General features: G+C 43.9%; 1 protein-coding gene across 1 annotated transcript; it reads right to left on the bottom strand.

Annotated features, from left to right (window-relative positions):
* Positions 1–285: 285 nt before the first annotated feature.
* LOC124288919 (aldehyde dehydrogenase, mitochondrial-like) lies at positions 286–12,671 on the bottom strand. The gene is given in 15 exon segments (XM_046725511.1): positions 286–634; positions 1,012–1,051; positions 1,841–1,915; positions 3,245–3,402; positions 3,725–3,889; positions 4,331–4,432; positions 4,434–4,516; positions 5,046–5,148; positions 5,586–5,699; positions 5,933–6,061; positions 6,713–6,774; positions 9,831–9,960; positions 10,554–10,694; positions 10,956–11,060; positions 12,455–12,671. Coding segments are annotated over 15 exon segments (1,497 nt in total). The 5' UTR covers positions 12,515–12,671; the 3' UTR covers positions 286–604.
* Between the last annotated feature and the right edge of the window lie 12,830 nt (positions 12,672–25,501).

The following is a 25,501-nucleotide window of genomic DNA, read 5'->3' as shown; positions in this document are numbered from 1 at the left end:
CACAGCCTTCAGAAGCCTACAATACACCTAGACTAACTACCAATATGGCTGAATCACATTTCATAACTAGGGCACAGAATCATATTCTCATTTTAATCTCAATTTCACTTTTGTTGAATTCATCTCAGGAGGGATATTTCCGTTTATTTTCATGGATCAAATTGTTGCCAGCAGCGCCGCTGACGATGACGTTGCTTCCTGTATCTGCGTTACAGAAGATCACAACATCATCACGCGACTTGAAGCTACATGTGCAGGCTGGAGTGAGTGAGTGAGTATGGTTTTACGCCGCTTTTAGCAATATTCCAGCAATATCACGGCAGGGGACACCAGAAATGGGCTTCACACATTGCACCCATGTGTTGAGCAGGCTGGAAACGTAACTACTGAGTAATGAATGTAGATATAATATGTAGCGCTAATTAATCAAAAGTACACAAATGTGAAGTTCTCTCGGAGGTTAAAAATAGTATAACGAGAGTCCAGCGTTTGTTCCTCATTACTATGGCCTCTGTACACCGTATGCCCTGAACGTGTAGATGTGTCGAGGTATTAAAATAGGTGTTGACAGACTAGTCGTGGAGCATCGGACATCATCAACAGCTCATATCTTCGACGTCGTCTGCATTGTAACCTGTAACACATCAACATGTTGTAACACGTACAGAACTGGTAGCAGTTTCAGGGTCTTCCTATTCTATAAACCTGCTCGGTGTCTATGTCAAACACCAACGATAACGTTTCTTCACAAATGACTTTCGTCTTTCTTACATAAGTTACAACAGCTATATTCTCCTACAATTATGGATCCAAATTTTCTCCGTGATATACCACCAAATCGCTTTGCCGAAATATAGAAACTGATATGTTATATTCAGTGAACGAGAACACCATTCAAAGTGCGGCATCATGGATCCACTTGGTACTGGTTGCATGACCAGTCTGTAACGTCACACCGCTTTAAAGGGTCATAGCAGAAACATTTGTGTGGTAAACTGGAAATAAACCTACCGTTTTCACTTCCGTGTATTCGTGGAGAGCGTATTCACCCCTGAAACAGAAGAAACACATATATACCAGAGTACCAGAGGTACAGAAGCTCACCTTTAATTACCATGGGAGACTAACCCAGGTGGTTGAGAATCTGCTAAACCACCCCGTGTACAAACATCCCACGCTCCAGCACATGTACCAGTGTGTAGTCCATGTACTGGTATACCCGTAAAGGTCCGGGTTAGAATGTATCTTCAGTAACCCATGCTTGTCGAAAGAGGCGACTAACGGGATCGGGTGGTCAGGCTCGCTGACTTGGTTGACACATGTCATCAGTTCCCAATTGCGCAGATCGATGTTCATGCTGTTGATCACTGGATTGTCTGGTCCAGACTCGATTATTTACAGACCGCCGCCATATAGCTGAAATATTGCTGAGAGCGGCGTAAAACTAACTAACTCACTCACTCACTCTATGTACTGGTAGGTCACGTAAAGGATAATACCAGTGAATATGCTACGGGTGTTTCATGTGAAGGTGACTCAGCGTGTCGTACTCACTCCTCCGGTCTAATTTAATACTAATGGGCCGACATTCGATGGGGATTTACTTTAAGAATATTGTTTCTCAGTCAACATTTCAAAACATAAAGACGTTCTAGGTGCATTCATAAGAAGACCACAGTATCAGATTTCGTCTGTCATCGAGAAAAAGAAGTTCGACTTATCAGGGTTAAGGTGAACTTCGCACATGGTCTGCATCAGTGAGAGAGACGCAGGTTTGTGTTTAGTCGCATTCAAATTCAGGTCTGTGATAACTATGATACACTGCTGTATGTCTACTCACAGTTCTCGGCCGAATCCGGACTGCTTGAAGCCCCCAAACGGTGTCTGTGCGGTCAGCCAGTTGTAACAATTCACCCTGTAATGAAGACCACTGTTGGTTAATTGCCGTCTTAACACCATCAGGAAATACCCGGATGGCGCGGAACATTCACTTCCGCTGTGCACAACGTGTACGTTTGTGGTATTTTACAGCCACTTCAATGGATTCTCAAAAACGCAGCAAAAATGTATTTCCCTGTCTCCCAATTCCTGAACCATTAGTCCTTTCCTCCCTGCCATATTTGTAGTGCATAAGCCCTAAATGTAGGAAGCCGGGATTTTCACTGAACAGCAAATGAAACGCAATTTTCCAAAAAATGCTGTTATTTCTGCAAGTCGATTGAAACCCGATTTTGACTCTCAGCTAAACGATCTTGACACAAATGGATGACGATATATCCGCACAAAACGGGGGTGTGGTCGAATCAAGCCCTCTGGTTGGTTGATGCTTGTTAAGGTGATATTTACAACTGATGCTTTCTTTTTAGAAGCCATTGCTCGAAAAATATTCTTACATTAAGCAGTCAATGAAAGGAAATAAATCACGCGAATTTATAAAGAATGTGCAGATTTGCAAGCATTGACCAATCAGAGGGCTTGATTCGACTACACACCCGTTTTGTGCGGACACATCGTCATCCATTTGTGTCAAGATCGTTTAGTTGAGCGTCAAAATAGGGTTTCAATCGACTTGCAGAAATAACAATAAAGAAGGTGCCATGAGTGGTGATCAATAGGCCAATTATCCATGATTATGTTTACATTAAGTTTTAGTCGATTGTATGCGATGGTAGCGTAGCGATCGGCAAAACAGGCGGGTGGGGTACACCGAAGTGTCCGGCCTTGTCATAATGTATTATACTGTGAAGCGTTTCGAGTCGGGGGTCATCTCAAAAGTTTTATATTTTTCTTAAAATCTTTAATCCTCGCAAAGACACGAGGGCCTGTGGTTGCACGGCCTGTGTGCAAGCTCAAGGTAGCTATACACGATACTAAAGAGACAGTCACTTTTCGCGTTCAGAGGTATCTCCATGGACAGTGATCAATTAGAACTTCTTGCAATTCAATGTCAACAGCATCTTTCAGCTGTTATATTGATAGTGTTTTCTATAGAATAAATGATTAGCAATAATTATGGTTGTCTTCTATTTAAAAACTTGAAAAAAGCCTCACTGGCGTCTCTTTGCTGTTTAGTATATTTTCTGAGACTTTGTCTAGTATATTTTATGTATAGACATATGTTTTGTTTTATGAATCGTATGTGATACTTGTGTCCAGCTTGCACCGTATCCGAGAGGAAGAAGCAGATGAACAGATGCTGCATTTAAATTATATATCTAGTGTATCAAGTTGTGGACAGACATACCAGACGGTGCCGGCCTTGACCCTGCCAGTAAAGGTCATGACCTTGTCGAGGTCCTTGGAGAAAATGGAGGCAGCGAGACCATACTGTGACTTGTTGGCTTTTTCAATGGCTTCCTCCATCGTCTTGAACTTGAAGATACACTGCACCGGTCCGAATATCTGTGATAGGAGAGCAATGTTGACAATATGTTAAGTTTGATCGTGTTTTGTTTCTTTTTATCGTATATTTTAAGCTTAAAAATACAGCAAAGTACAATTCAGAGATGCAATATATTCGTTGCCTGTCCTATGGACCCGACGGGGCGGTGGAGTAGGCTAATGGTTAAAGCGTCACGCTGAAGACCCGGGTTCGATTCCTCACATGGGTACAATGTGTGAAGCCCAATTCTGGTGTCCCCGCCGTGATATTGCTGGAATATTGCTACAAGCGGCGTAAAACCATTCTCACTCACTCATCCATTTACACGATAGTTATACCAACCTCCTCTCTGCCAATGAGCATGTCCTCTGTGACGTCAGAGAAGACAGTTGGTTGGATGAAGAACCCCTTGTCCCCGTGACGTTTCCCGCCACACTGCAGCTTGGCGCCTTCCTTCACCCCACTCTCGACCATGGACAGGATCTTGTTAAACTGAGTCTCATCAATCTAACATAAAATCAGAAATACTGTTTACTGTTGCTGCCACATCACTGGATGTATGTATAGAACAAGGGAATGTAGCCACGAATTATATAATTACCTTGATTGATGGATTAATGTGCCAGCGGGACGTCGTGAACACAAGCTTGGTCAAAACAGTTGACTGAGAGCCTTGGCAGCTCATAACAAATTTAAGATAGAAGTCACATGCGGCCAATATTTTCATAAGACTTTTGGTAAAACAAATTCAAATATCTTCATATTCGAATCCTTGAAAAGATGTAATAAGAAAATACCGAAGGCAACAAGAGGCCCGACAACGTTGTAACGTCACTGCGACAAGGCGACGCATGCAGTGGCACAGCCTTACATAACTACAACATATCCTGTAGATCATGATCATCCCAATGTAGACATGAAAATGACAAATTAACAAAGGACAATCACCTGAGGTCCGGATTCGGTGGAGTCGTCGAGCGGGTTTCCCACTTTCCTGGCCCGGGCTCTGGCAACACTCCGCTTGACGAACTCGTCATAGATGTCCTCCTGGGACGTACGTCCTTGACCCCGCTGCACAACACTGGCCCATGTTAAAGAACAACGCCATGTGAGACATCTCCACGGCGTAGTCCACTAAAACAGAGGAACGGGTGGCTGTATGGCACACACTCTCACCTGGGTCTGGGAGACCCGGAATTCATTCACATCATAATGTGTAATATTTATAACGCGCCTTTCCAGGCTTCATATCCTGCTAATAGCGCACAAATATATATCATCTGTGACAACAGAGACACAGCGGGGTAATGGGGATCACGGAGACACATAAGTGAGTGAGTTTAGTTTTACGCCGCACTCAATATTCAAGCTATATGGCGGCAGTCTGTAAATAATCGAGTCTGGACCAGACAATCCAATGATCAAGAGCACGCGCATCGATCTACCCAACTGAGATACGATGACATGTGTCAACCAAGTCAGCGAGCCTGACCACCCGATCCTGTAAGTCGCCTCTTACGACAAGCATGGGTTACTGAAGACCAATCCGAACCCGGACCTTCACGGGTCGGACACAGGAAAGAGGTTATGGGGATAACATAGACACACAAAGAGGCAGAGAGGGAATTTATAGTGATTGCAGGGATGTAAACCCAGTACTCACAGTCGGCGTCAGCGAACACCACATTTGGACTCTTGCCTCCCAGCTCAAGTGAGACGCGCTTCAGATTGGATTGAGCTGCTAGTGTCATCACCACCCGTCCGATCTTCGCACAACAAGCATAGCATACACAGACAGTCGTGGAAATATGTCAAAATATAGCATCATCCTGTTCTTGCTTTCACACATGTCTCACTGAATGAGAATGTGTTCAATGCAGCTGTGGACACTACTTCGATTACTTCATATCACGACAGCTTCTATATTGTATATATTGTATATATTGTTGATAGGAAGAGTATGGTGAAATTTAATGGTTTACCAGGGCATTACAATATACAAGCAGAGTACTGGCAAACTGAACCGAGATCATCATCAGAGCTAACCTGGGATTCGAACCCATCGTTATTGGATCACGGCATATATATAAGAGAGGCCTACCAACACGCCTAAGTGACTGAAGTGAGTGAATGAGGTTTTGCATTCTTCATCGTACATTGACGCAGTCTAGTTAGGAAATGCTGTGTACAGCCGTGGACCTACCTCTGTCGACCCCGTGAATGCCACCTTGTCGATGTCGGGGTGGGAGGCGATGGCAGCGCCGGCGGTGGGGCCATATCCTGGCACGATGTTGACTACACCAGGGGGGAAGCCAGCCTGGAAACAATGTTAACAACATACTGTAATAAATAATGCCGTGTACACATAATGTGTACATACTACAGGAGCCATATCGTGTTTATGTACGCATGCCATCTTTGCAATCTCTGTACATATAGAAACTTCAACAGTAATGAACAGCATGATCAGTAATCTCTTTGCTGGATTTCTTAAGTTGTACCCTCAAATACTGTCGAGTTAAATAAAAGTAGAGAGTTAAGCTACGGTACCTCTTTAACAAGAGATGCTATGTAGAGCGCCGACAGCGGCGTCTGTTCCGCCGGCTTCATGACGACGGTGTTCCCACATGCCAGGGCAGGCGCCAACTTCCAGATCAACATGGGTACGGGGAAGTTCCACTGAAGCAAACAGATCGACATCATCAGTGTCAAAGTGGCCTTACTACACCACGGTTGGTTCACTACACCAGGCTGTGCTTGTATATTGCAATAGAAATCTTTAGTCAGTATGTTGTTTCGCTGTGAAGGTCCACGAGGCGACTAACAGGATCAGGTGGTCAGGTTCGCTAGCTTTGTTGATGCATGTAATCGTATACCAGTTGCTCATGATGTCAGTCTCTGGATTGCCAAGTCCAGACCCGATTATTCACAGACCGCCGTCATATACCTTGAATATTGTTATGTTTAAACAACAAACAATTATATTCCTTTGTCAAAATTTCTCACTTCCAGTGATATTAATATATGAGAACTTTCGACCTGACAAACTGAAGGTTATTACTATTTTCTCAACGTATCAGTGTTTCATCAGACAAGAATTATAGAAAATGTACATTTACATGAGGAATTCTTGCATCCTTCTGTCCAGACATCCCAAAATGTATTATTTCCTAAACCTAACTCCGCTTGTCCCGAGATCAATCATTAGTCCGTTATAGCTTCACGGTTTTAGATACACGCTGAATAGCCTGAGTATCGGTTGCTGGTCTTGGCGATACACTGTCATAACAATAACTGAATAAAAAGTTTTGAAACAGCTGAACTACCCACCGGAATAATCTGCCCGCATACGCCCACCGGCTCATGTCGGGTGTAGCAGAAGTAGGCACCATCTGAAAACCAGAGTGTAGACTGACTGGGGGACATGAAAACTGAAAAGAGGACTTGTAGACGACTGGAGGACATGACAGCGGCGGGGCCATATCCTGGCAGTGTGGGGGTGTATCTCTGAAAAGAGGACTTATAGACGACTGGAAGGCATGAAGACTGAAAAGAGTACTACAGACTAGAAGACATAAAGACCGAACTGAGGACTTGTGGGCAGACTAGAAGACGTGCAAACTGAAGACAGGACTTGTAGACAGACTAGTTTTTGTAGGCAATAAGGCCCGAATATATATACAGATGTGTCCGTAATATAGACTCAATGACAGTTGTCTGACGCCACAGTCAACACTATTTCAGCTTTGCAACCCCCCAGTCCCTAGACAGATAGAACAGTTTTTCAGTACACTCACTGGCCCAACATTTGTTTGGACATCTTGACAGCCTCCCTTGTCAGACTGGTGGGAAGGTTTGCATACGATGTATTCTCAGATAATTACTAAAAAATGTTGATGATTACTAAAATTAAAGTATGCACAACCATAAATATGTCATTCATATTGCAATATTAAAATCGACTTTCTTGTTGTATCAGAAATTATATTCAACACCAAAGACATAAAAACTGTTAATAATAATGTTCCTCTTTTTGAGCGAATACGTTGATCAACGCACTGTGTAAGCCATGCCACATATAATGCAATCATCTCACATAGTTTGCACTCATCCAACCGAATACACACATATCTGAACCCATTCAGATCGAATTAGCATCAGCATATTACGGTATCATTAACATAGGTAACAATAGATGGTTTGGATTGTGGAGCAGATGTTGGTCTGATGTTACAACGTAATTTCACGTCGGGCCATGATGATGATACTGGACACATATACACAGGGGCATTAATCAAGCACCATCCACTTACATCTATAAGCACGAAACAACTACATGCTGTTGTTGTATATACTGCAAAACCAAATTCCGCAGAGTAAAATTGTAACTGTATTATATTTTACTCTGTTAAAAGCAAAAACAAAGCTTTGAAAATTGGCAACAATTTATTGCAAACTGTAAGGAAAATAAAAAAACGTGAATACGAAAATTGCCGGAAAGTTTGATCGTTATGACTACGCCACCAATCTGTCAAGGAATTACCAGATGATGATTTTGATTGCATGAACCACCACTGGCGACCACATAAGTACCTGAATAACCTCTGTCATTCTCCTCCGCATATTGGCAATTACGCGTCGAATTCTCAACATCCGAATCTTCTGCCATTCATCACGGAGTTCCAGCTGGAGCTAGGCGACCAAGCCGGTCACAAGGATGTTCCAGAAGATTCATATCGGGGCTCCTTGCGGGCTGTGGTAATGGGTGATGGCGCTAGTCTGCCAATGTGCGATGAGAACAGTCAGGTCTAGCGTTGTCATCCATGAATGTGGATGACATGCAAGGTGATGGTCATCACAATGTGTCATGACGGCGGTATCCAGTACTTACTGTTGATAACGTTGACAAATTAATGTTCTAGGTTCTGTTATGGGATCCAACATACGACTGCCATACCCTGAGCCATCACTAAAACACCACCAAAGGGTTCAGCGGGGTTGCAGTCATACGGCTGTCATACTCCACACCATCACTAAAACAACTGCATGGGTGATCTCCTGGTGCTATGACTGGTTACGTCTCCAACCGCGACAACGGCCGCGGGGAACGTGTAGAATATGGCGACATTCACCAGGTCATTGAACCCTACGCCATGTCCTTAAGTTGCGGCTTTCTAGAAGCCTGCACCATACCGGACGTCCCTGCCTCTGTCTCTCTGTGAGGAAGGGGCGTCTGATCCCACGACGTTCCCTCGAACCAGTAGCCCGCATTCTCGTTCTGATGGTACGTACTGGTTTCAGAGTCCAACTCCAGTTCACCTTTTCCGGCGCAGGTCTTGCCAGACGAATTAGGAATCTGTCACCACGGCCATCGGTTTTCCAGGTCTCGGACGTTTTTACTGCATCGGTGGCGACATGTTCCTCACAAGTCGACTCATAACCGTGTCGCGAAGGTTCCAGCAAGCGCTGATGTTGCGACAGGTCACCCCGGCGTCAAGCATGGCAATAATTTGCAATCGGGTATGTTCTGAAAGTCTACGTCTTGCCATGTCAAAACAAGTCAATGTTTGGTAATGTCGTCTTATAATCAGTTCAGGAAACCGTAGTGCATATACTGCAATTCAGAAGTATACCTGAATGTGCTTACCGCCTTTGCAGCACGTGATATGCGACCTATAACGTTTGATATATTGTGTAAAGCATGTGCTGTACATGTCCATTCCATTATGATATTGTATGGTTGCCTGTTCGGACCAAAATTTAAATAATCGCCCTGGTATTCTGATGGTGCGTAATTAATGCACATGAGTGTATATTAACATATTTTTCCACTTTGCCAGGTAAATAGAAAATTAAATAAAGTCATTGCTATATATCCCGACAACTCGTGAATGCGACGTGCCATTCCACGTGACATTACCACATTTCTGGGTAGTCGAGTCTGGTTACGGAGTATCGTCCTTTTAAACATGCAGATGAAACAATAGTCCCTTGTTCGGTTTGCAATCAGAAGAGGGTTTACCGTTTGACTTTAGGTTTGTGAAATTCATAACGAGCTTCAGAAAGAAAGCTAAATCATCAAGTGATCTGTTCCTTCGACCTCAGTTCAGTCAAACGTATTCTTCTCGTCTCCATGTGATATCTCATCATGGGGCTTTGAAGGACAGTATGCGCGCATCGATCGTACAGCACCAGTCAGTCCTGGCGGCGATCAAAGAATGGGTGAATGGCAAGCGTGTTTTATCAATGTTTGGACTATGATAAACAACGTCACTTAAAAATATGTCGTATGAATACAGTCGTTCAATTAGGGCAAAATAGATTTCTAACATATCTCTGTACAAAGCCTTTGTTGCGTAACAGTGATCAGATAATGAAAGAAATCTTCAGTATGACTAAAAAGTTATATATTCAACAATCCTGCCAATAATTCAGCGTCGCATGTTACCTATAGGTATGGTTTTCCCACATATCTTGTCGGCCGCCCCAGCGTAGTAGCGCAGGATGTTGACGCAGCTCCCAGCGTCCACGAAGAAAGCTTCCTTGTAAGGTTTACCGTTGTCCAGAACGTCAAGACTCTGCGAAACAATTCAGGGGTATATACTATACTTAAAACAGCTTAAATGACACATGATATTCCTGTATTACAACAGTTGTGGTTGTCAGTTACAGAACATCCGAATTAATCACATGACTATAGTTGACCTGTCCCTTGAGGTGAGGTGAGGTGAGGTGAAATTGGGTTTAACGTCGTGCTTGAGAACATTTCGCTCATATGACGACGTGCATGCGTGTGTATGTGTATGTGCGGCTGCTTGTACTAGCCCAGACTTAAGCTGGTTCTATAGTGCTAGCTCACTGAGATACTATGCCGCAGTGAAGCATGAATACCCCACTCAGACACAGTATACGGACTCCGAGCCGACCAGTCCTTGTTGTACCCATTAAAGCCGAGCGCCAGGCAGGGACCAACAAGTACCATATTTTTTACCATCTTTTGGTATGACGCGGTCGGGGATCGAACCCGCGACCTTCCGCTCTCCGGTTGTCCTTTGAGCAGTATATATACTAGGACATTGACAGATATAAATAGACGTATCGATGATCCCTGAATAATCTCTCTCACGGCGTTGATCATCACAGGTAGAGTCTGTGTCGTTGTTCTACTCACGGCAATGTAAGCGATGTCTCTCTGAAGCAAATCTGCCAGCTTCTGCAGGAGGCGCCCTCTCCCACTTGCGTCCATCTTCTGCCATGATGACCCAAACTCCAACGCTTTCCTTGCAGCGGCAACAGCTTTGTCCACGTCAGCCTACAGACAAGACATGAAAAACTGAGGTGACAATGGGTTGTTCCTCCCGATATACATTGTTGCCGGCTCAGGGTTGTATTGTCAGGTAAACTTAAGGACAGACGGAGAATCAGAGAATTGGGTAATATTCTGGGGAATTCAAAACCTGTTCATGGCAGTTTAATGGTTTCTATTCTTGGTACCTGCTGAACCTGATAATGGTTTTAGGTATACTTCATCTGGTCTGAACTGGTCTGAGTAGGGCCTGGCGTTAGCACTCACCTTGTCACCCTCCTGCACATCCACTATCTTCGCCCCAGTCGACGGATTCGTAGTCGGGAACGTTTTACCGCTGACGGAGTTAACAAACTCATTGTTGATAAAGATCTGTAAAAGAGATATAATAACTATCATTAAATACACAGCCCAGGGATCCGGTGTGTATTCATCCCGATAAAGATCTGTAAAAGAGATATAATAACTATCATTAAATACACAGCCCAGGGATCCGGTGTGTATTCATCCCGATAAAGATCTGTAAAAGAGATATAATAACTATCATTAAATACACAGCCCAGGGATCCAGTGTGTATTCATCCCGATAAAGATCTGTAAAAGAGATATAATAATTATCATTAAATACACAGCCCAGGGATCCGGTGTGTATTCATCCCGGCTGTCATAGGGTAGCCACTATTTTGTAGTAGCATCGATGCATAACACACTACTCAACTTCTCATCTTTTCATAGGGATACTGATTTGCTTGTTGCTACTACATCCTCGATAATCTCGATAATCTCCAGGGTATACGTATACCCACATTAGTCACATATACGTTAACCTGGAGATTGTCGAGGATGAATGCTACTACTGAAAACAAATTTACGGAATGTGTACCCATGTTTACATGGACTTTGTTCGTATCCACCAGTGTGACTACCTGGAGTACTGCCCTTACCCAACGTCTCCCAGTAATCACAACTAGTCGCCATCTGAACGCTCAAATAGTCCCTTCCAAATGTAGTCTCAAATAGATTTCAGCATATTCCTTCGTCGAATATATATACTCCAGTGTGTGTGTGTGTGTGTGTGTGTGTGTGTGTGTGTTTCTCATCGTTATGTAACTATCATTAAGTGAAACGTATTGATTAAATGTACTGAGTGGTTCCTGTGTAATTGATTTAAGTAGTTACGACGTGTAGTCGCATCTTGGTGATAATGGAAGCGTCTGTCACAGTTAGGGTTGCACCTACATAACTCGGCAGAACTATTGACAACATGTTTTCTGTCAATGTCGGCCGTTTATCTGTCCCCAGTTTATCCTGGGTTCGACTAGACTCGGACCCCTGTTAACCTCCCATTGAAGTTTAAACCCGGGACGACAGACACTAGCTACCTACAGCGCGGGGGTAACCTGTCCCCTCTAGTAATTACCAGCGGTAATGGAGGGCATCAAAACTACCTCTCCTCCAGGCTGGAACATCAAAACTACCTCTCCTCCAGGGAGTCTATGTCGCTGCTTCCAAGACGAACAACACTACCTAACAGGAACAACACTACCTAACAGGAACAACACTACCTAACAGGAACAACACTACCTAACAGGAACAATCGTTAGAGTTCCTGATGGAGATCGACCAGCCATAGCAGCACTGTATTAATGTTTACGGCCGTGAACCCATTACTGAACATTACACAGCGGTCGATTGTGCGATGTCAGCCCGAGTAGGGACGGTTTATAGCATGAGGAGCGATGAAAAAGGGAAGACAGGCGACTTACCTGTGTGCATTTCACTTCCGGTTCCTTGATCGGGGGAATTGGTGGAGTTGGTAAAGCCATGCTGATGTGTGCTCCGACTGAAGCTCCTCGAAGAGGATATCCTTAAATATATGGTAGGTCACGTGACGGCTGACGCTCCGCGCTCGGGGTCACTGAGCCGAGAGCCCAGATTTTCACATTTGGCGTATACTATTCCATTGGATATCGCAATACTGAGTGAACGCTCAGTTTGAATCACTGTGATCGTAATGACATATATTTGGCATTGCATTATGGGAATGTGGAAAATTCATGTACTGATAGTACAACATTGGAAGGCGCATGTATTGGTAGTACAACATGGTAGGCGTATGTATTGATAGTACAACATGGGAAGGCGCATGTATTGGTAGTACAACATGGTAGGCGTATGTATTGATAGTACAAGAAGGTAGGCGCATGTACTGGTAGTACAACAAGGTAGGCGCATGTACTGGTAGTACAACATGGTAGGCGCATGTATTGGTAGTACAACATGGTAGGCGCATGTACTGGTAGTGATTACAACATGGTGGTATTGGTAGTTACAACAAGGTAGGCATGTATTGGTAGTACAACATGGTAGGCGCATGTATTGGTAGTACAACAAGGTAGGTATGTATTGGTGCAACATGGTAGGCGCATGTATTGGTAGTACAACATGGTAGGCGCATGTATTGGTAGTACAACAAGGTAGGCGCATGTATTGGTAGTACAACAAGGTAGGCGCATGTATTGGTAGTACAACATGGTAGGCGCATGTATTGGTAGTACAACAAGGTAGGCGCATGTATTGGTAGTACAACATGGTAGGCGCATGTATTGGTAGTACAACAAGGTAGGGGCATGTATTGGTAGTACAACATGGTAGGCGCATGTATTGGTAGTACAACATTGGTATGTAGGTCGTACATGTATGTATTAGTACAACAAGGTAGGCGCATGTATTGGTAGTACAACATGGTAGGCGCATGTATTGGTAGTACAACATGGTAGGCGCATGTATTGGTAGTACAACAAGGTAGGCGCATGTATTGGTAGTACAACAAGGTAGGCGCATGTATTGGTAGTACAACAAGGTAGGCGCATGTATTGGTAGTACAACATGGTAGGCGCATGTATTGGTAGTACAACATTGGTAGGCGCATGTATTGGTAGTACAACAAGGTAGGCGTATGTATTGGTAGTACAACATGGTAGGTAGCGCATGTATTGGTGAAGCGCAGTACAACATGGTAGGCGCATGTATTGATAGTACCACAAGGTAGGCGCATGTACTGGTAGTACAACATGGTAGGCGCATGTATTGGTAGTACAACAAGGTAGGCGCATGTATTGGTAGTACAACAAGGTAGGCGCATGTATTGGTAGTACAACAAGGTACATGTATTGGTAGTACAACAAGGTAGGCGTATGTATTGGTAGTACAACATGGTAGGCGCATGTATTGGTAGTACAACATGGTAGGCGCATGTATTGGTAGTACAACAAGGTAGGCGCATGTATTGGTAGTACAACATTGGAAGGCGCATGTATTGGTAGTACAACAAGGTAGGCGCATGTATTGATAGTACAACATGGTAGGCGCATGTATTGGTAGTACAACATGGTAGGCGCATGTATTGATAGTACCACAAGGTAGGCGCATGTACTGGTAGTACAACATGGTAGGCGCATGTATTGGTAGTACAACAAGGTAGGCGCATGTATTGGTAGTACAACATTGGAAGGCGCATGTATTGGTAGTACAACAAGGTAGGCGTATGTATTGGTAGTACAAGGCATGATAGTACAACATGGTAGGCGTATGTATTGTACAACATGGTAGACGCATGTATTGGTAGTACAACATGGTAGGCGTATGTATTGATAGTACAACATGGTAGGCGCATGTATTGGTAGTACAACATTGTAGGCGTATGTATGTATTGGTAGGCGCATGTAGGTACAACCTGGTAGGCGCATGTATTGGTAGTACAACCTGGTAGGAGTATGTATTGATAGTACAACATGGTAGGCGCATGTATTGGTAGTACAACATGGTAGGCGTATGTATTGATAGTACAACATGGTAGACGCATGTATTGGTAGTACAACATGGTAGGCGCATGTATTGGTAGTACAACAAGTAGATGGGGGATTGACCGGACAAAATCCACCCAGACAAAATCCACCCCAAAATTGTCACCCCGGACAAAATCCACCTCTTCTTAAGAAAAAAATGGACAAAATCCACCCTTCTCAAATTGCTATTGTTAAAAGTTTTAGTGTGTCCTGATCTTTGATCAAGTTCCTTTTCTCAAGCATTGTTTTGATAGCATTTACCTTTTCCTAATTGGCTGTTGTTCCTAGATGTTGTTTCAAACATTAAAGGTTACTCCATTTGTCATATCTTGATCACTACTTTCCTGTATCTGAAGATCCGGGGTAGAATAGGTCTTCAGCAACTGATAGGCGACATCTCCCACCCTACTGTGTCAGAGACTCATCGACTGTCTGAGAAATCGAGACAACGGTCTTGCAGACTGTACAGCCGCCGCCATATCTACAGGTCCGAAAGAGGTCAGCCCCTGTATCTGAAAGAAAGAACCAGAACAACCACCAAACGTCTCCAAGAACGCCTTGAAGGTCTGTGCAAGACCTACGCAACGAAGGACAAGACACTCGAGGACTTTCTCCACGGCGTCGGCCGTTGTTTGCGTTTTGTAAATGTGGCAAGATGTTTAGTCTTAAATATGTCTGAATGTGTGAAAATATATGTATTGATGCATGAATGAGTCATAAATGTGAAATGTGAAAATGTGTCATATCTATATATGCAAAAATGTGCTTACAAAATGTGCTTACATATGTATTTTGGTTGTTTTTGTTATGAATGACTGATATGAATAAAATTCATTTCTGTGACTAAACATGTCATTAGTTTGTTATTTTCTTAGGGTGGATTTTATTGGGGGTGGATTTTGTCCGGGTGGATTTTGTCCGGGTGGATTTTGTCCTAGGTTGCATTTTTCCGGGTGGATTTTGTCCGGGTGGATTTTGTCCTGGATTCGTAGATGGGGTGTGTGTACAGATACAGCATGGGAGGATATTTCTGGGCATACCAATTCAATACAATTCAATTCAAATATTTAAATACATTTAATAATTGGATAATCATCTAAGGTAAACAATAGTTTGAATTTTGCGAGATTCGGCCATGTACTACAATAAATCGGTAACATTAAAATATTGAACAGATTGATTACAGAATCAAGTGCCAAATCGAGGTTTCTTGACTTCTTCTGTAGTGCGAACATGGCCCCTCTTAGAGCTGGACAATAAATCATTGATTGCGAAACTATATCTCCTATTGCGATGAAGTTGATGCCAAGATACGTAGAATGTTCTACAATTTCAATTGGTTTAAAGTCAAACTAAAGATATAGTATAGTTTATTACAAATACAATAATCATAGTTTTGCTATGTTAACACAGAGTTTTCATGTTGTTTGATGTTTTAATACATCACGGGAATTCTGAAGTTATTTCTGGGTTTCGCTATAAGTATCGCATCAGCTGCATCTGCAAATCCCCAAATGCCCTGTCGCTGGACAGGGTGGTGACAAATCATTTGTTATGTAGGGAGGCCACAGGTACGGTTAACGCAGCTATATGGCATGTTTCTGAACAAAATGAACGTTATAACAATGTTAAATAAAAACATTGGTTGTAAAGGGGGGTTGTGATTCACATGAGGCGTCACCGTTTGGCGCGGGCCCGTTCCACAAATCAACCTTAGCGACAATAATTAGGTGATACTAAGTCTTTGTAAACGTCTGGGAGTAGAGGTTACCACGGCGCTAACATCGCTTTGTGGGACGTGGCCCAGATAAAAGTATGTACAGTGGTGGAGTCGACGCTCAGATCAGGTCGAGAAATGGACCAGTTCAGGTGAGGGCACTGGTTGGCACAATGTAAGTCTGGAGGTTTGGTAGTGAGACGGAAGGGGATGAAAATCTACTACTAATTAATAATTACTGTACTTTTCGAAATTTGTAATAAAATGAGAGAAATTGACACGTGTCACGTCATTCGTCCCGGTTTTTGACACCTCCTTCGTACGTGTTTGTACGAGAAGTGTGACCTGCCAACGGCGGGTTTTAAGTCTAGTTTGAGAAAGGCTTTGTAATGGAAGTGATCGGTCGTGGTTGTAGCACCTATGATGGGCACTTGTATGACGAGGTCTCCCTATATTCCGTCCTGGATAAATAACACGACAATGTAGTATGCAGTGGATGAGGCGGTAAGTATTAGTGGGGTGGAATGTTTGTGCCATGTGCTACAGACATCTGTTGGGGCTGACAAAAGATTGAACTGATGGATGTGGTTCAGCGGAAGGTGGAGTAGGAGGTTGGGAGACGAATAGTGTGTGAGTGTGTGTGTGTGCGTCTGTGTGTGTGTGTCTCTCTCTCTGTTGCCGCCTTCGTTGTGCCTTCACTTAAAAGGTGTGTGTGTGTGTGTGTGTGTGTGTGTGTGAATTGGTGGGTGAGTGAGTGAATGATTGTACGGGTGAGTGAGTTGGTGGTACAGTGTGTGAACTGGTGAGTGGGTGAGTGAGTGTGTAAATGATTGTACAGGTGAGTGCGTTCTTGACAAGACAATCCAGCGGCCGTCAACAACAGCCCAGACCACCTGAGAAACGATGGCACCACCAGCACACGTACAGTCAGGACCCCACATCTAGACCCTACTTCCGTCAGTCTGTCGGAGCTTCTGCCACTTCCCTGCCTCCATCGATTCTTTTGTGGTGGTCGATGGGTGAAGTGGAGATCTGGAGGCAATCTCCCTGCAGCGAGGGACTCAGCATACCGCACTGATTGTGCATTCATTGATATCGAACCTCGTGGCAGGCAGTGATAGCTGTGATGGCCGTGTGCATATTCATAGAAAATATTTCGGTCCCGTAATAATAACAGGTTCGTCAAGTGAACAGCCAAACGTTCGAGTCGACCCAGCAGTTGGAATTCTAGGTTGTCGTAGCCTTCTATGTTCTTAGTCCAATAAGATACCAAACCAGGGGCGTAGCTACCATTATATATATTAAAAAAACGGGCTTACACATGAGTGTTGCTAAATAGGTTGGGCAAGCCCTCAATACTATCTAAAAATAAAGCTTTGCAACCTATCGGGCTTACACCAAAAATTGGCTTGCTACGCACCTGCAAACCATATACAGTATAAGGTATAATGGGTACCCATCGGACTCCCAGCCAACCAGTCCATGTTTTAGTCCTTCATGCCAACACCAGGCAGGGTGACAAGAAGTACCATCTTTGACAGTATATTTTTATGTGACCTGGGTTCGAACCACCGACATTTCCGTGTCAAGTCAGGTTCTCTCTCCACGTGACACTGGGTTATGGGTTCTTACCCAGGTTCCATGTGTGTAGTTCATGTATGCTGCACTCTTCTCTGTGTGGGAAACTTGCATTTGAGCGAGTGCGTGTTGCTCATTTACCATGACAATGGCTGTATTTCATGACTGACAGCATTGGTTGAATGAAGAAAATTGTTCAGAAAATTGGCTATCTTTGTTTGAGCTGTTACAAGCTGTTGCATGTCACTGTGCAAAACATTATGGAAGCATTATTCATGTCCATCATGTGTGATGTGAACAATGTAGCAGTAAGTATATGTCAACAGTTTGACGACCACGAGTAATGACTGTTACCAGTCACGCATTGCAACATAATAGGTTTAACACGCCAATACTGATGGCAATTTCAAGCCCTTCACAAAACAGATGACTAAAAAAAAGTCACAGAACATATTTGTGGCATCAATCACTAAGAACTAACTCTTCACAGAAAAGAAACTAAAAACACAACTGATACACCGGGCAGTTAAATGGAAGGCCTGTGTTCAAGTTTGAACACTGATGGATACCGATGCATATCGTCAGGTGTGTAAGACACTAACCCATGCATATCGTCAGGTGTGTAAGACACTAACCCATGCATATCGTCAGGTGTGTAAGACACTAACCCATGCATATCGTCAGGTGTGTAAGACACTAACCCATGCATATCGTCAGGTGTGTAAGACACTAACCCATGCATATCGTCAGGTGTGTAAGACACTAACCCATGCATATCGTCAGGTGTGTAAGACACTAACCCATGCATATCGTCAGGTGTGTAAGACACTAACCCATGCATATCATCAGGTGTGTAAGACACTAACCCATGCATATCGTCAGGTGTGTAAGACACTAACCCATGCATATCGTCAGGTGTGTAAGACACTAACCCATGCATATCGTCAGGTGTGTAAGACACTAACCCATGCATATCATCAGGTGTGTAGCAAGACACTAACCCATGCATATCGTCAGGTGTGTAAGACACTAACTAACCCATGCATATCGTCAGGTGTGTAAGACACTAACCCATGCATATCGTCAGGTGTGTAAGACACTAACCCATGCATATCGTCAGGTGTGTAAGACACTAACCCATGCATATCGTCAGGTGTGTAAGACACTAACCCATGCATATCGTCAGGTGTGTAAGACACTAACCCATGCATATCGTCAGGTGTGTAAGACACTAACCCATGCATATCATCAGGTGTGTAAGACACTAACCCATGCATATCGTCAGGTGTGTAAGACACTAACCCATGCATATCATCAGGTGTGTAAGACACTAACCCATGCATATCGTCAGGTGTGTAAGACACTAACCCATGCATATCGTCAGGTGTGTAAGACACTAACCCATGCATATCGTCAGGTGTGTAAGACACTAACCCATGCATATCGTCAGGTGTGTAAGACACTAACCCATGCATATCGTCAGGTGTGTAAGACACTAACCCATGCATATCGTCAGGTGTGTAAGACACTAACCCATGCATATCGTCAGGTGTGTAAGACACTAACCCATGCATATCGTCAGGTGTGTAAGACACTAACCCATGCATATCGTCAGGTGTGTAAGACACTAACCCATGCATATCGTCAGGTGTGTATGCATATCGTCAGGTGTAAGACACTAACCCAGGTGTGTAAGACACTAACCCATGCATATCATCATATCGTCAGGTGTAAGACACTAACCCATGCATATCATCAGGTGTGTAAGACACTAACCCATGCATATCGTCAGGTGTGTAAGACACTAACCCATGCATATCGTCAGGTGTGTAAGACACTAACCCATGCATATCGTCAGGTGTGTAAGACACTAACCCATGCATATCGTCAGGTGTGTAAGACACTAACCCATGCATATCGTCAGGTGTGTAAGACACTAACCCATGCATATCGTCAGGTGTGTAAGACACTAACCCATGCATATCATCAGGTGTGTAAGACACTAACCCATGCATATCGTCAGGTGTGTAAGACACTAACCCATGCATATCGTCAGGTGTGTAAGACACTAACCCATGCATATCGTCAGGTGTGTAAGACACTAACCCATGCATATCGTCAGGTGTGTAAGACACTAACCCATGCATATCGTCAGGTGTGTAAGTAACCCATGCATATCGACACTAACCCATGCATATCGTCAGGTGTGTAAGACACTAACCCATGCATATCGTCAGGTGTGTAAGACACTAACCCATGCATATCGTCAGGTGTGTAAGACACTAACCCATGCATATCGTCAGGTGTGTAAGACACTAACCCATGCATATCGTCAGGTGTGTAAGACACTAACCCATGCATATCGTCAGGTGTGTAAGACACTAACCCATGCACGTCAGGTAAACCCATGCATATCGTCAGGTGTGTAAGACACTAACCCATGCATATCGTCATCGTCAGTGTGTAAGACACTAACCCATGCATATCGTCAGGTGTGTAAGACACTAACCCATGCATATCGTCAGGTGTGTAAGACACTAACCCATGCATATCGTCAGGTGTGTAAGACACTAACCCATGCATATCGTCAGGTGTGTAAGACACTAACCCATGCATATCGTCAGGTGTGTGTAAGACACTAACCCATGCATATCGTCAGGTGTGTAAGACACTAACCCATGCATATCGTCAGGTGTGTAAGACACTAACCCATGCATATCGTCAGGTGTGTAAGACACTAACCCATGCATATCGTCAGGTGTGTAAGACACTAACCCATGCATATCGTCAGGTGTGTAAGACACTAACCCCCATGCATATCGTCAGGTGTGTGTAAGACACTAACCCATGCATATCGTCAGGTGTGTAAGACACTAACCCATGCATATCGTCAGATGTGTAAGACACTAACCCATGCATATCGTCAGGTGTGTAAGACACTAACCCATGCATATCGTCAGGTGTGTAAGACACTAACCCATGCATATCGTCAGGTGTGTAAGACACTAACCCATGCATATCGTCAGGTGTGTAAGACACTAACCCATGCATATCGTCAGGTGTGTAAGACACTAACCCACTAACCCATGCATATCGTCAGGTGTGTAAGACACTAACCCATGCATATCGTCAGGTGTGTAAGACACTAACCCATGCATATCGTCAGGTGTGTAAGACACTAACCCATGCATATCGTCAGGTGTGTAAGACACTAACCCATGCATATCGTCAGGTGTGTAAGACACTAACCCACGCATATCGTCGTGTGTAAGACACTAACCCATGCATATCATGTGTGTAAGACACTAACCCATGCATATCGTCAGGTGTGTAAGACACTAACCCATGCATATCGTCAGGTGTGTAAGACACTAACCCATGCATATCGTCAGGTGTGTAAGACACTAACCCATGCATATCATCAGATGTGTAAGACACTAACCCATGCATATCGTCAGGTGTGTAAGACACTAACCCATGCATATCATCAGATGTGTAAGACACTAACCCATGCATATCGTCAGGTGTGTAAGACACTAACCCATGCATATCGTCAGGTGTGTAAGACACTAACCCATGCATATCGTCAGGTGTGTAAGACACTAACCCATGCATATCGTCAGGTGTAAGTAAGACACTAACCCATGCATATCGTCAGGTGTGTAAGACACTAACCCATGCATATCGTCAGGTGTGTAAGACACTAACCCATGCATATCGTCAGGTGTGTAAGACACTAACCCATGCATATCGTCAGGTGTGTAAGACACTAACCCATGCATATCGTCAGGTGTGTAAGACACTAACCCATGCATATCGTCAGGTGTGTAAGACACTAACCCATGCATATCGTCAGGTGTGTAAGACACTAACCCATGCATATCATCAGATGTGTAAGACACTAACCCATGCATATCGTCAGGTGTGTAAGACACTAACCCATGCATATCGTCAGGTGTGTAAGACACTAACCCATGCATATCGTCAGGTGTGTAAGACACTAACCCATGCATATCGTCAGGTGTGTAAGACACTAACCCATGCATATCGTCAGGTGTGTAAGACACTAACCCATGCATATCGTCAGGTGTGTAAGACACTAACCCATGCACTAACCCATGCATCATGGTGTGTAAGACACTAACCCATGCATATCAGTGTGTAAGACACTAACCCATGCATATCGTCAGGTGTGTAAGACACTAACCCATGCATATCGTCAGTGTGTAAGACACTAACCCATGCATATCGTCAGGTGTGTAAGACACTAACCCATGCATATCGTCAGATGTGTAAGACACTAACCCATGCATATCGTCAGGTGTGTAAGACACTAACCCATGCATATCGTCAGGTGTGTAAGACACTAACCCATGCATATCGTCAGGTGTGTAAGACACTAACCCATGCATATCGTCAGGTGTGTAAGACACTAACCATATCATGCATATATCATCAGGTGTGTAACTAACCCATGACATCGTAAGACACTAACCCATGCATATCATCAGTGTGTAAGACACTAACCCATGCATATCGTCAGGTGTGTAAGACACTAACCCATGCATATCTAACCCATGCATATCGTCAGGTGTGTAAGACACTAACCCATGCATATCGTCAGGTGTGTAAGACACTAACCCATGCATATCGTCAGGTGTGTAAGACACTAACCCATGCATATCATCAGGTGTGTAAGACACTAACCCATGCATATCGTCAGGTGTGTAAGACACTAACCCATGCATATCGTCAGGTGTGTAAGACACTAACCCATGCATATCGTCAGGTGTGTAAGACACTTAACCCATGCATATCGTCAGGTGTGTAAGACACTAACCCATGCATGTGTAAGACATATCATATCGTCAGGTGTGTAAGACACTAACCCATGCATATCGTCAGGTGTAACCCATGCATAAGACACTAACCCATGCATATCGTCAGGTGTGTAAGACACTAACCCATGCATATCGTCAGGTGTGTAAGACACTAACCCATGCATAACCCATGCATATCGTCAGGTGTGTAAGACACTAACCCATGCATATCGTCAGGTGTGTAAGACACTAACCCATGCATATCGTCAGGTGTGTAAGACACTAACCCCATGTCAGGTTATGTGTAAGACACTAACCCATGCATATCGTCAGGTGTAAAGACACTAACCCATGCATATCGTCAGGTGTGTAAGACACTAACCCATGCATATCGTCAGGTGTGTAAGACACTAACCCATGCATATCATGTGTGTAAGACACTAACCCATGCATATCGTCAGGTGTGTAAGACACTAACCCATGCATATCGTCAGGTGTGTAAGACACTAACCCATGCATATCGTCAGGTGTGTAAGACACTAACCCATGCATATCGTCGTAAGACACTAACCCATGCATATCGTCAGGTGTAAGACACTAACCCATGCATATCGTCAGGTGTAAGACACTAACCCATGCATATCGTCAGGTGTGTAAGACACTAACCCATGCATATCATCAGTGTGTAAGACACTAACCCATGCATATCGTCAGGTGTGTAAGACACTAACCCATGCATATCGTCAGGTGTGTAAGACACTAACCCATGCATATCATGTGTGTAAGACACTAACCCATGCATATCATCAGGTGTGTAAGACACTAACCCATGCATATCGTCAGGTGTGTAAGACACTAACCCATGCATATCGTCAGGTGTGTAAGACACTAACCCATGCATATCGTCAGGTGTGTAAGACACTAACCCATGCATATCGTCAGGTGTGTAAGACACTAACCCATGCATATCGTCAGGTGTGTAAGACACTAACCCATGCATATCGTCAGGTGTGTAAGACACTAACCCATGCATATCGTCAGGTGTGTAAGACACTAACCCATGCATATCGTCAGGTGTGTAAGACACTAACCCATGCATATCGTCAGGTGTGTAAGACACTAACCCATGCATATCGTCAGGTGTGTAAGACACTAACCCATGCATATCGTCAGGTGTGTAAGACACTAACCCATGCATATCGTCAGGTGTAAGACACTAACCCATGCATATCATCAGGTGTGTAAGACACTAACCCATGCATATCGTCAGGTGTGTAAAGACACTAACCCATGCATATCATCAGGTGTGTAAGACACTAACCCATGCATATCGTCAGGTGTGTAAAGACACTAACCCATGCATATCGTCAGGTGTGTAAGACACTAACCCATGCATATCGTCAGGTGTGTAAGACACTAACCCATGCATATCGTCATGTGTGTAAGACACTAACCCATGCATATCGTCAGGTGTGTAAGACACTAACCCATGCATATCGTCAGGTGTGTAAGACACTAACCCATGCATATCGTCAGTGTGTGTGTAAGACACTAACCCATGCATATCGTCAGGTGTGTAAGACACTAACCCATGCATATCGTCAGGTGTGTAAGACACTAACCCATGCATATCGTCAGGTGTGTAAGACACTAACCCATGCATATCGTCAGGTGTGTAAGACACTAACCCATGCATATCGTCAGGTGTGTAAGAAGACACTAACCCATGCATATCGTCAGGTGTGTAAGACACTAACCCATGCATATCGTCAGGTGTGTAAGACACTAACCCATGCATATCGTCAGGTGTGTAAGACACTAACCCATGCATATCGTCAGGTGTGTAAGACACTAACCCATGCATATCGTCAGGTGTGTAAGACACTAACCCATGCATATCGTCAGGTGTGTAAGACACTAACCCATGCATATCGTCAGGTGTGTAAGACACTAACCCATGCATATCGTCAGGTGTGTAAGACACTAACCCATGCATATCGTCAGGTGTGTAAGACACTAACCCATGCATATCGTCAGGTGTGTAAGACACAACCCATGCATATCCCACTAACCCATGCATATCGTCAGGTGTGTAAGTAAGACACTAACCCATGCATATCGTCAGGTGTGGTGTGTAAGACACTAACCCATGCATATCGTCAGGTGTGTGTAAGACACTAACCCATGCATATCGTCAGGTGTGTAAGACACTAACCCATGCATATGCGTCAGATGTGTGTGTAAGACACTAACCCATGCATATCATGTGTGTAAGACACTAACCCATGCATATCATGTGTGTAAGACACTAACCCATGCATATCGTCAGGTGTGTAAGACACTAACCCATGCATATCGTCAGGTGTGTAAGACACTAACCCATGCATATCGTCAGGTGTGTAAGACACTAACCCATGCATATCGTCAGGTGTGTAAGACACTAACCCATGCATATCGTCAGGTGTGTAAGACACTAACCCATGCATATCGTCAGGTGTGTAAGACACTAACCCATGCATATCGTCAGGTGTGTAAGACACTAACCCATGCATATCGTCATCATGTGTGTGTAAGACACTAACCCATGCATATCGTCAGGTGTAAGTAAAGACACTAACCCATGCATATCGTCAGGTGTGTAAGACACTAACCCATGCATATCGTCAGGTGTGTAAGACACTAACCCATGCATATCGTCAGGTGTGTAAGACACTAACCCATGCATATCGTCAGGTGTGTAAGACACTAACCCATGCATATCGTCAGGTGTGTAAGACACTAACCCACACTGTGTTTAAATAGGGCAATGAATGCATATAGTAAAACTCGTGCAGGTGTTCAAAACACGAG

This window comes from Haliotis rubra, unplaced genomic scaffold, assembly GCF_003918875.1.
Source record: "Haliotis rubra isolate DU_JTF1 unplaced genomic scaffold, ASM391887v1 Scf43, whole genome shotgun sequence".
Lineage (NCBI taxonomy): Eukaryota > Metazoa > Mollusca > Gastropoda > Lepetellida > Haliotidae > Haliotis > Haliotis rubra.
Note: the sequence above shows the minus strand (reverse complement) of the source record. Positions and strands in the feature narration are given on the sequence as shown.